The 14082-nt window shown below is 30.5% G+C and overlaps 1 protein-coding gene across 2 annotated transcripts in view; it reads left to right on the top strand.

Moving 5' to 3' along the window:
* Positions 1–13692, top strand: part of LOC113511752 (facilitated trehalose transporter Tret1-like) — a 39985-nt gene extending 26293 nt beyond the window's left edge. For both annotated transcript variants that reach the window (XM_031913462.2, XM_026895465.3), the window contains 6 exons: positions 5244–5476; positions 6373–6514; positions 6915–7041; positions 8424–8614; positions 9203–9341; positions 9959–13692. In XM_031913462.2, the coding sequence (XP_031769322.1) occupies positions 5244–5476; positions 6373–6514; positions 6915–7041; positions 8424–8614; positions 9203–9341; positions 9959–10080 (954 nt within the window). In that variant the 3' untranslated portion in view covers positions 10081–13692. The remainder of the gene's footprint in view (positions 1–5243; positions 5477–6372; positions 6515–6914; positions 7042–8423; positions 8615–9202; positions 9342–9958) is intronic.
* The last annotated feature ends 390 nt before the right edge of the window (positions 13693–14082 follow it).

Genomic DNA, 14082 nt, shown 5'->3' with positions numbered 1-14082 from the left:
ATGAAAATGGGGCACGATCTGCTTTTATTTTTACAGCTGTTTAAATACATATCACATTATGTACATTACATACATTATTTATCACTACACTAGGTAATATTTGTCTACATTGTAACAAAAGCCGGCACAAGTATTTTGAATTTATAATTTTTTATTTTATTTTCATACACACATTAAAAAAAACTAAGCAACACATTGTATAATTGAAATTTGTATAATTTCAATTTTATCATGCGTTTTCGCATTAAATCCTTCGTATTTTCTTATTTATATTATATTTTAATACTTTTTTGATATTGTTGACAACAAGTTTTTTGATAACAATTGTTGATTAAACAATTTTTTTTAATTTTTTTTAATAATCTTAATTAACAATAATTATGAGTAAGTACTGTATGTACTCGTACGTAGTAGAAAGTAAGGTGCCCAATCAACTAAACTTAAACTAAAATTGTACAAAAATTGCATAAATTAATACAAAGTATGGCCTCCTCTGTTTTATTTTGTATTTTGACACGATACCCAAATCGTTATCGTACGTTATTTATTTGCGATTTACGTACAATTAAGTTGCATTTTTTTATTATTTTATTTACTCGTTAATTGTTCTCTGTTAGACAAAGGCCTCCTCCATATACTGTCATAAGGAATTTCTTATGTTTTATTCTTTTTTACGTTACTTATATTTTTTTTACTGTGTATTATTAAATTTTTCATTTACTGAATTTTTAATTTATTTTTACATTATTGTATTGTTAAGTTTAAAAATTTATTTCTTTACACTTTATTTTTCCTATTAAGTTCATTAAAAAAGGACATATTCTAGTAATAGGTTGGTGAATCCTAAATTAATATCTACGCTTTATAAAACTCTATGCAAGCTATTTTTAATAACGAACGCCTAATGTTCTTAATTGGCACTCTTTTAATATAAAAGTTAAATCCAGGACAAATTAAGCACGCGGCGTGCTGTATTGGTTATCGTGATTGTGATAATAGTAATGGCAACAGAGCTCTTGTTGATTTACGTATAAAATTATATTTGTCACAGTGCACGGAACAGCTTGGGTACACATCACACGCTTATCAGCTATTCTATGCAAACATTGGGTCTGTCTATAGAGCCGTTGATAAATATTAAACGTAACGAATGTTTATTGATATATACTGACGTTGATCTCAATGATTTTTTTTTTATATATGTGATAGTTTGTTCAAATTGTATTATTTTTTATCCACGACTTTGCTTGATCGGGATTTGTTTACTAATCGGAATATAAAGTGGCTTAGATCCTTTTTTATGTCATATAGTACGTGTACGAATATAATATATTTTATAGTAATTATAGTGGTATTGATTGACTGCCATGTGGTCCCGGCATAGAATAAGTTACCCCTTCCTTTCCATGGGTGGTTTAAAAGGAGAATAATGGTTCTCTTAAAACATCACTTAAAGCTTAATTTTGGTTGCCAACCCGTGTGCCAAGCGTGGCAACTACTGACAAAACTCCCCTAATGGTGAAGGCTTATGTTCAGCAGTGGACAGTTAATGGCTGATATGATGATGATGATGATAATGGTATTGATAATCAAATAAACAAAGGCACTTCCACATTTATAATATTAGTATGTTGTATTAATATTATAGTATATAAGATAACTTATCTATGGTCCAAAATAAAGTAAAAAGGATGTCACTTTTGGCCAATGGTTTTGTTGTACTACTTATGTCTGGAATCATTAAGAAATCAATATTGATATTGAATGTCTTCTTTTATAAATTACAAGATCCACAAACATCATAATTAGTAAGGATATAGATCCTACTATCTGATCATCGATCGATCAAGTCTAATACTGTCATCATTCTGTCTAGAAAATATCTGTTTCATTTTTCTTTATAACATTTTAAATATAGCAAACTTTATTTTTTGTTTTATTTATTTTATACAAAAACCCACAGCTCTTAAAATCACAATTTACATACTAAGTCTCTTATGAATACAGCCAATAACAGATTTTATTTATACAAACGAAAATTATAATTCCAAAGTGAGTATAATATAATTGCGAGTATAATATAAGTGAGTATAGTATAATATAAGTGCATGTATGGAAGAAACCATGTATAATAATGAGTGTCCATAAGACTTTATGGACACTCATTATTATGAATATATTAATTAATATATAAAATAATAAAAATCCATGTTGCTACAGTTCAGATACAGTTATGATTATGTAATACAATTTAATTTTAATTTTATGATCCATATTCTCATATAAAAATTAGGTACTGCACGCAAATTACTCCATTGCGTAATTAATTGTGGCTGCTGAAATCATATGTCAATCATCATTTCTGGGATACTTTAGTTAATGCATGCAAATGTGAAAGGCACCTTATACACTCGTAAGTGACAAGTTACAAGACAAGGCCCAAGTCTCAAAGGCGATTCAGTTAACAACAACGATACGTATCATAATGGTCAAATTACAATAATTAATACAAACAGATACAGTCTACCAAACATATCACATGAGAACCAACGTTATTCATAATCTTAATTGACATGTAAAAATGGTATTGTGCCAGTAAGAGAGTAGTACTCGGTGTTGGCTTAGCCCTCTTAGATAAATAGCAAACGAATATGGGGTATGGAGGTAAGGAAAATCTTCTCTGTCTATCAAAAATTGTTCATCCATTAAGTTAGGGTAGCCCCTGTAGGGCTACACTAACTTAATACTTTACAAAAAAAAAACCTAAAATAGAAAAACAATGATGATGATATAACTATAACTAATGTATTGTTAAATATTATTGTTAAACTTTTAATTATGCATTAAATAGTAAATAAAAATGTAAAATTTATCAACGCATCGCACTCCACTCCGTCAAGACTGCTAAATTCATGACATGCTCTCTCGCTATTCTTGTATCGTTCTGGAGGTATTTAGAACTGTTATTTACAGCTTACAGTTGGAAATTTTTGCTACTGTTCCCACATATGTTCTCCTGCCCCTACCCTCCAAGTAATCGTCACAAATAGATAGAAAAGTTGTCCAATTTTTGGCGAAGCATTTTAGATAGATAGATAGATAATTTATTTATATTACTTACAGCACACAAATTACAATAAAAAAAAAACATACACATAATACACAATAAAAGAGATAAAAGAATGAAAATAAAAATACACAAAACAAAAAAAAAAAAACAAAACAAACTAACAATCTCCTTTCTTTCCCTTCCTTCATGCGTGTGCCATAGTAACATAAAATGGAATTTAATGGAAACACCAGAGTGTTTCCATTAAAATTATTTAATAATAATAAATATAGTTAAGTAAAGTTTCTTAATAAGTTATTTACAGATAGCATGCAAACGTATTGGCCGTGTGGTCCCGGCATAGAATAGGCCTTTCCTGTGGGTGTCGTAAGAGGCGACTAAGGTAACTTAATGGTAGATGGATGGGCAGCAGTGTCTCTCTTAAAACATATCTAAAAGCCTAATAGCCAATCATAGCAACTACTGGCAAAACTCCCCTTATGGAAAAGGATTAGTACAGCAGTGGTCAATTAGCAGTTAAAATTATGATGCAGATGTCATGTTTTGGTAGAAATTGATCAATTCATGCATTGATAACACCAACTATACTAGACATTTATCTATTCTTCTTGAAAAATTTGTCTACCGAGTAAAAACTTTTGTTAACTTTTCTTTCTTTGGTTTCCCTACTTTTGAAATCCACACACACGAAGTAGCGCCCAAAGTGCTAGTCAATTATAAAATTATTTTACAAGTAATGTTTCTGATAACGTTGTTATTGTTAAAATCTATTGCTACATAATTGTTAGCACGGGAAGTCGTGAGTAGATAAGTTGTGATTTATGAGTGTACAAAATTAGACCAACTGACGGACAAACAAACATACGGTGTGTTTACATTATTGTAACCGATAGTTTGAACACTTCATTATATTATAACAATGCGTGATATAATAATTAGAGAGCCCCACCCTCCATACGCGGTGACAAACGTTGAATTATTTATGCATGGAAACGTGATGTGGAAATACGTAGTTCTGTTGTTTTAGTAGTTTATTTGTGTTAATTATTGATATTTTTTATTTATTTATTTATTTAGATATTTATTTATTTTCAAGGATGCATTAAGAGTGTAAACATAGACGTTAATACTAATTGATATATAGGGAATGAATGTTACATTTACACGAATTACAGATGCCCACAACATTTTCTTAAGACATGGTTATGTTTATACATAATACTAAATATCATATAAACTATTATTACTAAAACGGATGTATTGACTGGCACAAGTTAAAAATACCTAATGTCCTTCTACTTCGTGTAGGTATGCCATTGTTTCATAGGTGCTAAAAAGTAACAAATAAACGAATATTGGCACTTAGACTAGACGTCCTCGCGACAACGTCCGCATCGCCGGGATACAAAGAAAAAGAATTCATCCATCCCATACCACAGGTGCCAATTAGATGAACCGTTAGATATAATAGATAATTTATTTGAATTACTTACAGCACTCAAATTATAACATAAAAACGAGATAAAATAAATGATAAAAAAAATATATATAAAGCCAAGCACATTTTTTTTGTGTGTGTGCCATAACAATACAAAATGGTCACAACTCAGTTTATTGCTTCGCCCTCAAAAGAGCAAAGCACTGATATTCTGTTGCGGCCAAAGGAAATAGGGTAACAATAAAACAATACTACCAGATTATCTATACAGTAAACGGATAGATATATAGTAAACAGGCTGATATACAGTAAACAAACAGATATGATAGTTCATCTAGCAGACAAATGGAGCATAGATGTGAACTCGATGGAATATCTAAGGAGCCAAAGAACAAACACTTAGATTTATTTTAATTTTTTTATAACATAGGATTTTACAATCTAGATAGATATAAAGTTTCATAATATGTATCCATTTAGGATATAGAGAGATTAGAAAGATTATAATATTAAAAGACAATTCTTTATATAAATTATTAGTTGTTATTTTCTTTACCTATCCTAATAATGAAGTACCGCATTCATGATTCACTTTTCATCCCAAAGGTTGGCTGGTAGAGAATGCTACTAGCATTAAGTCCGCTTTTTGTACCTTATTTATTTTGCTCAATAAAGTTATTTAAATAAATAAATAAAGAGAAATAATAAAAAAAAATAACATTTTAATATTTTTAGTACGTTATTGGGAGTGTAACGTCGTGGAATATATTAGCCGGTATAAGTGCAACCGTTCCAATACTCTCATTGCTGACAATGCTGTTTCTACCGGAGACGCCCAACTATCTTCTCTCGCACGACAAGAGGGAGAAAGCGGAGAGCGCACTCACCAAGTTGAGAGGGTCCACGTGTAATCTTGAAGATGAAATAGAGAAGATGATAGCGTTCAAAGAGAAGAATCATGTGGAACCGTAAGTGTGTTTTAAATTTATAACAGTTATTTACATGGCGCAATATATAGTATAGTAAATATGATTGGTGAGGATAACAGTAGCTCAGTTGACCCATCGTGTCTAATTCATCAGAAGTTAACCATGATATTTGATAATTGGTCGTGTGGTCCCGGCATAGAATAGGCCACTCCTTGCTATCCCGTGGGTCTTGTAAAAGTCAACTAAAGGAGGGCGCTGACTGCGGTTGCCAATCCGCCTGCCAAGCGCGGCAACTACTTGCAAAACCCCCAAGGGGGAAGCTTTTGTTCAGCAGTGGGCAATTAAAGTCTGATATGATGATGATAACATTGATAATTTCTAGGGATTTTGACGTAAAAGTCGACCTAGCCTATATTACGTGGGGGGAAAGGGATTATTAGCAATGGAGTTTGACAGCTCCATTGCTAGCAATATGCCCTATTAGGTCGACCTCCACGTGGAAACAATCGTGAACAATTCTTGTTGAATTTGTCACGATGGGCTAACTGGCCTGCTTCATCCTCACCTATCATCTTTCACTGGTGCCCCGCCGGTGTATACCGATAGCGCGGGTGGGGTTACCATTCCATTATCATCCATAAAAAAAAAACGTATATTACGTATATAGGTTAGGTCAACTCTGTACCTATTCGTATATTTTTAGAAATAGAGTGGAATTATATCGCATAAACTGTTTCATAGTATAAAATAATTTTGTATTACAAAGATTCATTAAATAAAAAAATCTAATTTTTTATAACATTATTAATGCTTTATGTTATTACATTTTTTAGTTAGTGTATAATTATAATATAACGAAGTATAATTACCAATAAACAATTATCGGAAAAAAAATATACAGCTGTTATAATAATTACCATAATTCTATGTTATAGTTTAAAATCACCGCGCGAAATCATCAAAGCGCTGATGTCACCGTCAGCATTGAAGCCATTCACAATACTTGCATTATACTTCTTTATTTACCAATGGTGTGGTGTGAATACCATTACTTTTTATGCTGTTGAGGTTTTTGAGGTAAGACGATTTGTTTATTTTATTGCTTATTTAATTCGTCATATTCAGAGATTTTTTATATTAGTTTGAAAATGGAATGCTAGCCCCGCTTGCGCTATCGGTATTCGCTGGCCGGGTATCAGTGAGTGATGATAGGTGAAGAAGACAAATTTTGCCCGTGGTTTTGCCCACGTGAAATATTAGATAAAGTATCTTATATGGTAAGTGGGAATATAACCTGCCCGTGTACCAAATTTCATTAAAATCCATTCATTATATTTTGCACAAAAGAGTAACAAAAAATATCGCTCCATTCCATTCTTACACATTTTTGCATTTGTAATATTAAAAAGATTGAAGTAGCTTCTTTTTGGGACAAAATGTAGCTGTTCTGATAATAATTTGTAAATTGTTTTTTCAGGCATCAGGAGCTCAGTTTGACAAACGGTATCTGACGATATCTCTCGGTATCATTCGTGTGATATTTACCGTTGTGGGGTGCGTGCTTTGCAGGCGTTGCGGGCGACGGCCACTGACATTCGTTTCTGGTAAGTTAGATAATATGCTATAATAACCTATATAGTTTTATTATTGTATACGGTGGATTATATCATAAAATGTAATTCTGAAGTATATGAGAAGAGAATTATTAGTAATAGGAATCTTTCAACAACTATAGGAACAGGTCGACCTCCACGTGCTTGCTTCTACAAATCATCGTGATTAATTCTTGTTGAATCCGTTACAATGAGCTAACTGACCTGGTTTTAATCCTTACCTATCTCCACTCACTATTGCCCTGCCAGCATATACCGTTAGCGCAGACGGGGTTACCATTATATTATCATCTACTAAGAACTCTGAAGTTTCTCAACTGAATTTCCTGGATACGATGAAATACGTTCATATTTAAATTGGATCCATAGCATTGGCGGAAAGTGATGCTTTACGAAGCACCACTCTCAGTATGACGTCACACGTATACGTCGTACGGATACGTATTACAAAGCCCACATTTAAATCTTTGAACAATCGAATGTTTTTGTTAAACGTGGTATTCTTCGGTTTCGGAATTTCGAAAATTGATTAGAGTAAGTCCACAAGAAGAGCTTACTGGCTAGCCAGTGAATTTGATATATAGTTATTTTTTTAAGTTTTTCTTAAGTTTTCTCCCTCACTGCTATGTTGAGTTTTGTACCTTTTATTACTTCTTACAACATCCAATGGATGCTTTTTATCCATAGGATGGCCTGTTATATTATTATCGTCACCTTTTTTCATAAAACTTTGAATAACTACCAATTTTTTTTTACCCTTCCTACGCTATCTGTATACGTTGGCAGGGAGAGATAATTTGGGTGAAGATGAAATTAGTTCAGTTGACCGATCATGACGAATTCAATAAAATTAATCACGACGGTTAACCTCTGCGCAGTTCTTCCTGGAGACCTCCAGGGAGAACTGTGCACAGGTTAACCTGATCAGTTGTATTGCTAGTACTAGGGATTTAAACCCAATCACTAACAAACACTTCCCCCCATGGCAATCAAGTAGATCGTCCGCTTGATAGAAAATGGTAACTATCGTCTATAGTCAGGAACAGCACCATCATAACACGCGCATGGTCATGTGTTGCCATTCCTAAGGCTTACAGTGTTATGCTGCCGCACCATTTATACTGCAATATTATATTACAAGGACGTATGTCGACCAAATAGTCGACATGCTTAAAAAAGACCAAATTAAAAGTACCCGTAACCGGCAAGCATGTATGAAAAGGTTGATGTATATGGAAGTTGCGAAAGAGGTTTGTTTGAATCGAAGCATTTGGTGTTCCATTGTTTCTGCCTGCCCTAATGGGAGACAGGCGTGACAGATATGTATGTATATATATAAATTAATAGGGTTAATTATAATTATTTATTTGCAGCTCTAGGATGCGGTAGTACAATGATCATTCTAGCAGTGTACATGTACTTTGTGCATTACTGGAAACAGAATGGTATAACGCCGATGCACTCCTGGATCCCCGTCGCTAGTATCTTCATATTCATCATATGCTGTACTATGGGCTACCTGATTATACCGTGGGTTATGATCGGAGAAGTTTATCCTACGCAGGTAAGATGTTCATTGTTCATGTTCATCATCATCATCATATCAGCCGTAAACTGTTCACTGCTGATTATAGGCCTCCCCTTTAACGGTTTGGCCAGTAGTTGCCATGCTTGAGGTGAGTTGGCTAGGTTGCCAACTCGCTTAGGCTTTAGTGATGTTTTAAGAGGGATAATGCTGATGTCACTCACAGTAAAGGAAGGGAGCCTATTTTATCTTGAGACTACATGGCCAATACGTTTGCATGATCACAATCTCTTCTCCTGCCATAGTCTAGTTATAATTTTATTTAATTAGTAAGATTTGATATATGCATATCTCTATATGTATTTGAAAAAAAAAACGAACTAAGTTTCGTGCTTTCAGTCAAACTGTTTATAAATACTCTTCTCCATCCAAAGATTGCCTGAAAGAGATCAAGAGATCGCTCTTAGCAATAAGGCCGCCCATTGTTCTCTCAGTGTAATATTTTTCTTGCAATTGTTTGTATTTATAATAAGTTTACTATTGTAATCTTATGGAGGAAACATTAAAGAGTATCTCTCTATCTATCTAATATCAAAAGTGTATGTTAAATAATATTAAAATCTACAGGTGCGCGGTATTGTTGGCGGTATGACGACGTGTGCGGCCCATTTATCCGTGTTCTCGGTTGTGAAGACTTTCCCTTACCTCAAACATGCCCTCTACGATTACGGGACATTCGCTTTGTACGGATCTATGTCTATTGCTGGTGAGTTCACTTACTTCTTAGTTGTTTTATTTATTTTTCCTTATCCGTACTGTTGGTTCTTTTTTACCCCTGATCTGAATCTAAGAACAAGGAATTAGATAAAAGGAATGACAAAAACTGTAAATCATATGGTTGCCTCCTTTCTTCTTATGCAAATATAATTATATATAAATATAAAGATACACCATCAGTTGCTATTTTTCTCAAATCATAGCAAATATGTAATTCTATGCAATTCCTTGTTCTTAGATTTAAATGTACTATTGCAATTATAATACAGCAGATTCGTTGCATCAGTAAATACGCTGTGTAAGTTATGTAATTAGTAACTTACATACTCCATTCTTTATTTTATAGTCATAATCCATTCTTTATTCAGTATGGACCGAATCCAAATTTATTGCCCAATATATTACTTAGTAAAGCAATAAATATTTCATTTTAAACTCAAATCGGATATTCTGTGTAACAGTTCGAAAAAACTTCCTTAATTGTACAATATTATTGTACCTATTTTGTACAACAATTAGTCTGTCATCCACAAACTTTTATACCAACCTGATTAAAATTTTTTTATACTTTTCGTTATTATACTAAATTTGATCTTTCATTCCCAGGAACCGTCTTCTTCTACATGTTCTTGCCAGAGACAAAAGGAAGGACGCTACAAGAGATAGAAGATTACTTCTGCGGCAGAACGAAAAGCTTAAAAAAGAACAGTACACCGGAGAGGGCTTGAACGAGAAGCATTAGCCAGCAACGGCAGCAACTGCATAGGTTTTTTTTAAATTATTTCCTGACGGTATCGTTTTGGATCTCAATATTTGCATTGCCATGTTTTTAATTGATTTATTGCAAAAAATTCTCAATGGAAATTGCAATTTTTTATTATTTAAAAAGAGAATTAAATAGCATTATAAAAATATTGTACGCCTGCAATGCCAGGGGTGTCACATACGCGTTATCAACATTATTTAGAAAATAAAAATAAATTATTATAAAAAATCTAGGGTAATACATTAAACTAAGCATTTTGATTTAAATTTTAATTACTGTATCTACTGTTTACATAGTTGAGTGTATTTCTTAATTGAAGTATTTTTATTTCTACAGAGTAATTTTTAAAACTTTTTCGTCATCTTATTTTGACGTGATTTTATTATATTTTTTAATATATACGACAAATATTTGCGTCATTGCATACTCTCCAAATTTGACATTCAACCAAAAATAGTTTTGTGTGCTCATTTGGACCGAGAATGGGAGTAGTCATGTGATAATTATTGTTTTCTTTTTAACCACTCACTATGGGCCAAATTAGGTTTACATTGTACTAGTAAATGCATGTATGGATACAATAAAAACCTAATCGATTATCGATAAATATTGTTTTGTTATTATCAAATATTATTATTGATAATATAAATATATTAGTGATAATTTTATACGAACTGCCGTACAGAGCATAACAATTACAACACAGTTTGACTGTAACTGGTTATATCCGGTTATATTAACAAAGGAAAACATTAATTAAACCAAATTAGCTTTATTAATTTCTTTCTGCTGTTCAATTACAATAAAATGCAATTTGTTTATAAAATTTTAAACTAAAAATACAGCCATCTCGCCGTCAAACACATTCACAGTCGTGAGCATATTTTTTTTAATTATTATAAATTATAATATAGGTATTTTTATATAGGTTGTAAAATTTAACCTCAAAATAATTTAATACATTTATGAATCCCGAATGCAGGGTTATATTTAAAAAAACTTGAACTAATTTATTTGAAATGTTAGTTAAGAGTACATAAATACAAATTATTAATTACAGTTGCAATGAGGCAACCCTATTTCTGAATTGTTAGGGCTGTGTTTAGATAGTGTTAATGCTTTTAAAGCATCAAGTTAGCATATTTTTGCGTTAATAAGTTCACAACATTTAAGAAACGATATAAATTGTTTTTGATGAGTTATTGTTGTAATTATATTTATACTTTAAATATTATTATTTAGGTGTTACAAACATTGTTAATATTTTACATTATAGGTATACTGTACTTTTAGTTTCTCTTTTAGATAAACCTAAGAGTATAATTTTAATGTATAAATTAAATTATGAATGAAAATTGAATTGTGCCTTACTATGTACTTTCAAATATATATACAAAAATATATACTTAATTAAGAAAATGCTATTTGTTCTGTTGTTGATTGATTACAGTTTTAAATGTATTGATGTAAATAATTTTATATACAACTTATTCATAAAAGTATGTAAAATAATTATTTTTATATATTACATTCATTATTATAAAATAAATAGATTTTATAATACATTTACATTATTGTACAAATATTTTAATCTAGAATAAAAAACATTTATATACAATTCGTATTTATGTATTTTTTAAAAATATACATATTTGTTAAATGTTTTATACATATAAGATAAAAAAAAATTGCATAAAAAATTATGTGAATTAATCGAAAATCTAATGGTATAATGTTGCTATTTATTTTTAATTGAAATTTAGTATAAATAAATGAATTTGAGTAAATTTATCGTTCAAGTATTACTAAATTAAACAAACATGTATTTTATGTTGCGAATAGTTTTTATTCTTAGTTTAGTATTTTAGTAATTGTGCAATGTGCCATTGTTTATATTATTATATCAATTATAGGTAAATGATTGCTTCTAGCACTTGCATAGGTCTTGTTTATGGTAAATATATCGGCGTATATAGCAAAGTTTGTGTGGTTATATCTACTTTCATAGAAAAGTAGTAAACAAATGTATCGATCGCTATTCACGTTATCGCTACAACATGAAATAGAGAAAGAAACGTCTGATGTCTTCTTCTTTTTCATGATTTCACTAAAAACTAATTTACTGATAGATTTATTTGCCATTTTTTTATGCACCTTAGAATGGCAAACAAGCTGACGACCCACTTGATGGAAAGTGGTAACCGTCACCTATAGAATTTGTATACACGTACATGGCAGCTTACTTACAATCGTACCCTGCATTATTTGATGTTTTATCCCATTCATCCATTAATCCCATTAATATTATTGCGAAATTTTGTAGCGATGGATGGATGGATGTTTATTTGCTACTCTTTCATGTACAAATTTTGAATGGCTTTGAATGATAGTACATGGGTAAGGTATTTCCTAACTTAGTACATAGGACACTTTATGTATTAATTCACGGAGGTAAAACCGCGAGATATGACTATTAAATTAATAATAATAAATTATCTTATTCCTTGTAATAAATCGTATACCCACAAAATACCTAAGAGTATTAAATACATAGGATTCTCTCCACAGAGAATTTTAAATGAAGAGCAGCACTTGCACAAATGTATAAATTATAATTTAGTTTGCGCATTAAATAAACACACGTAAGTACATATTCAGCTCAAGGTTAAATTTTAACCTCAATTTTAGTTGCCTGCATCTAAAAAAATATAATTTCGTTGTTTTGTTTTATTTGTAATTGTAAGTTATTTAAAGAGTTGAAACAAATTAAATAGGTACTCGCTTATATAAGAAAAATGCATTTACGGGTAGAATTTTAAATAAAGAGCAGCACTTGGCCAAATGAATAAAGTATAATTAATTTGAGCATAATACATGTGATATAAATATATATAAATATACGTAAGTACATGTTCAACTCAAGGTAATAAATTTTGAGTCGCCTGTAATACGAAACAAAAAAATATATAATAATATGTTAGCAATATCCAATATGGAAATGTATATCACCGTAAACAAGGCCTTGGCTATGCTTATCAATAATTTTTAGAATTAAATTTTGTAAAATGTTAGGTAGTTTAAAATTATGATCAAATATAAATATGACTATTTTTTTGTAGTTTTCTGTTCATTTTTTTTTAATATTACACTGAATGCTAACGAATTCGAATACGAAATAATTTTGAAATTACACCGGTATTTTTTACCAGATTTTTTTATCTCCTTTGCATGTTTGTACTATTTGAATTTGTACTGTTTTACCTAGATACTTATATTAAACAATTATTTATTTTTCTAGTAACATTTTTTTACAAAAACCTTTCAATACAAATTGTCATCGATCGTTATGCCAATATGAACTTTAAACCTTACTATATAAGTGTATTATCCAAATTTGGTGAAACCAAGATTACGATGGATTGTTTATTGATATTGTTGAATATAGTTACCAGTATAACTGAGTATATTTAAGATGCTTGTATTTTATAAAGAAGCATTTTTGTGATAGTGTTCTAGGTACAACCAAGTTGATGAACATATCGGAACAATAAAGTAAAATATGAGAAATTTTAAATGTCGTATTATTAACCTCGATTTTATATATATAAAGAATAATTTAACAAGTAAAAAAGATAAATAAACTAAAATAACTATCACTAACTTAAAAACTTTAAACTTAAAACTTCTGTTAAATCCTATTATCTCTACCTTTAGTACTATTTTCCTGTGTTCTTCATTGTCTCCTTCATCTATATTAAAAATCTTTTTTATTTTATTTTATTATTTTACACATTATTGCATCAAGTAAAAAAAATACAATAAATTCAGTAAATATTAATGAGAAGTGATACAATATTATATATATACATATTTACATATATATATATATATATATATATATATATATATATATATATATATATATATATATATATATATATATATATATATAAATATATATATA

Source organism: Galleria mellonella, unplaced genomic scaffold (genome assembly GCF_026898425.1).
Source record: "Galleria mellonella isolate WM207_F2 unplaced genomic scaffold, CSIRO_AGI_GalMel_v1 utg213, whole genome shotgun sequence".
NCBI classification, from domain to species: domain Eukaryota; kingdom Metazoa; phylum Arthropoda; class Insecta; order Lepidoptera; family Pyralidae; genus Galleria; species Galleria mellonella.
This window is presented reverse-complemented; position numbering and strand designations above follow the sequence as displayed.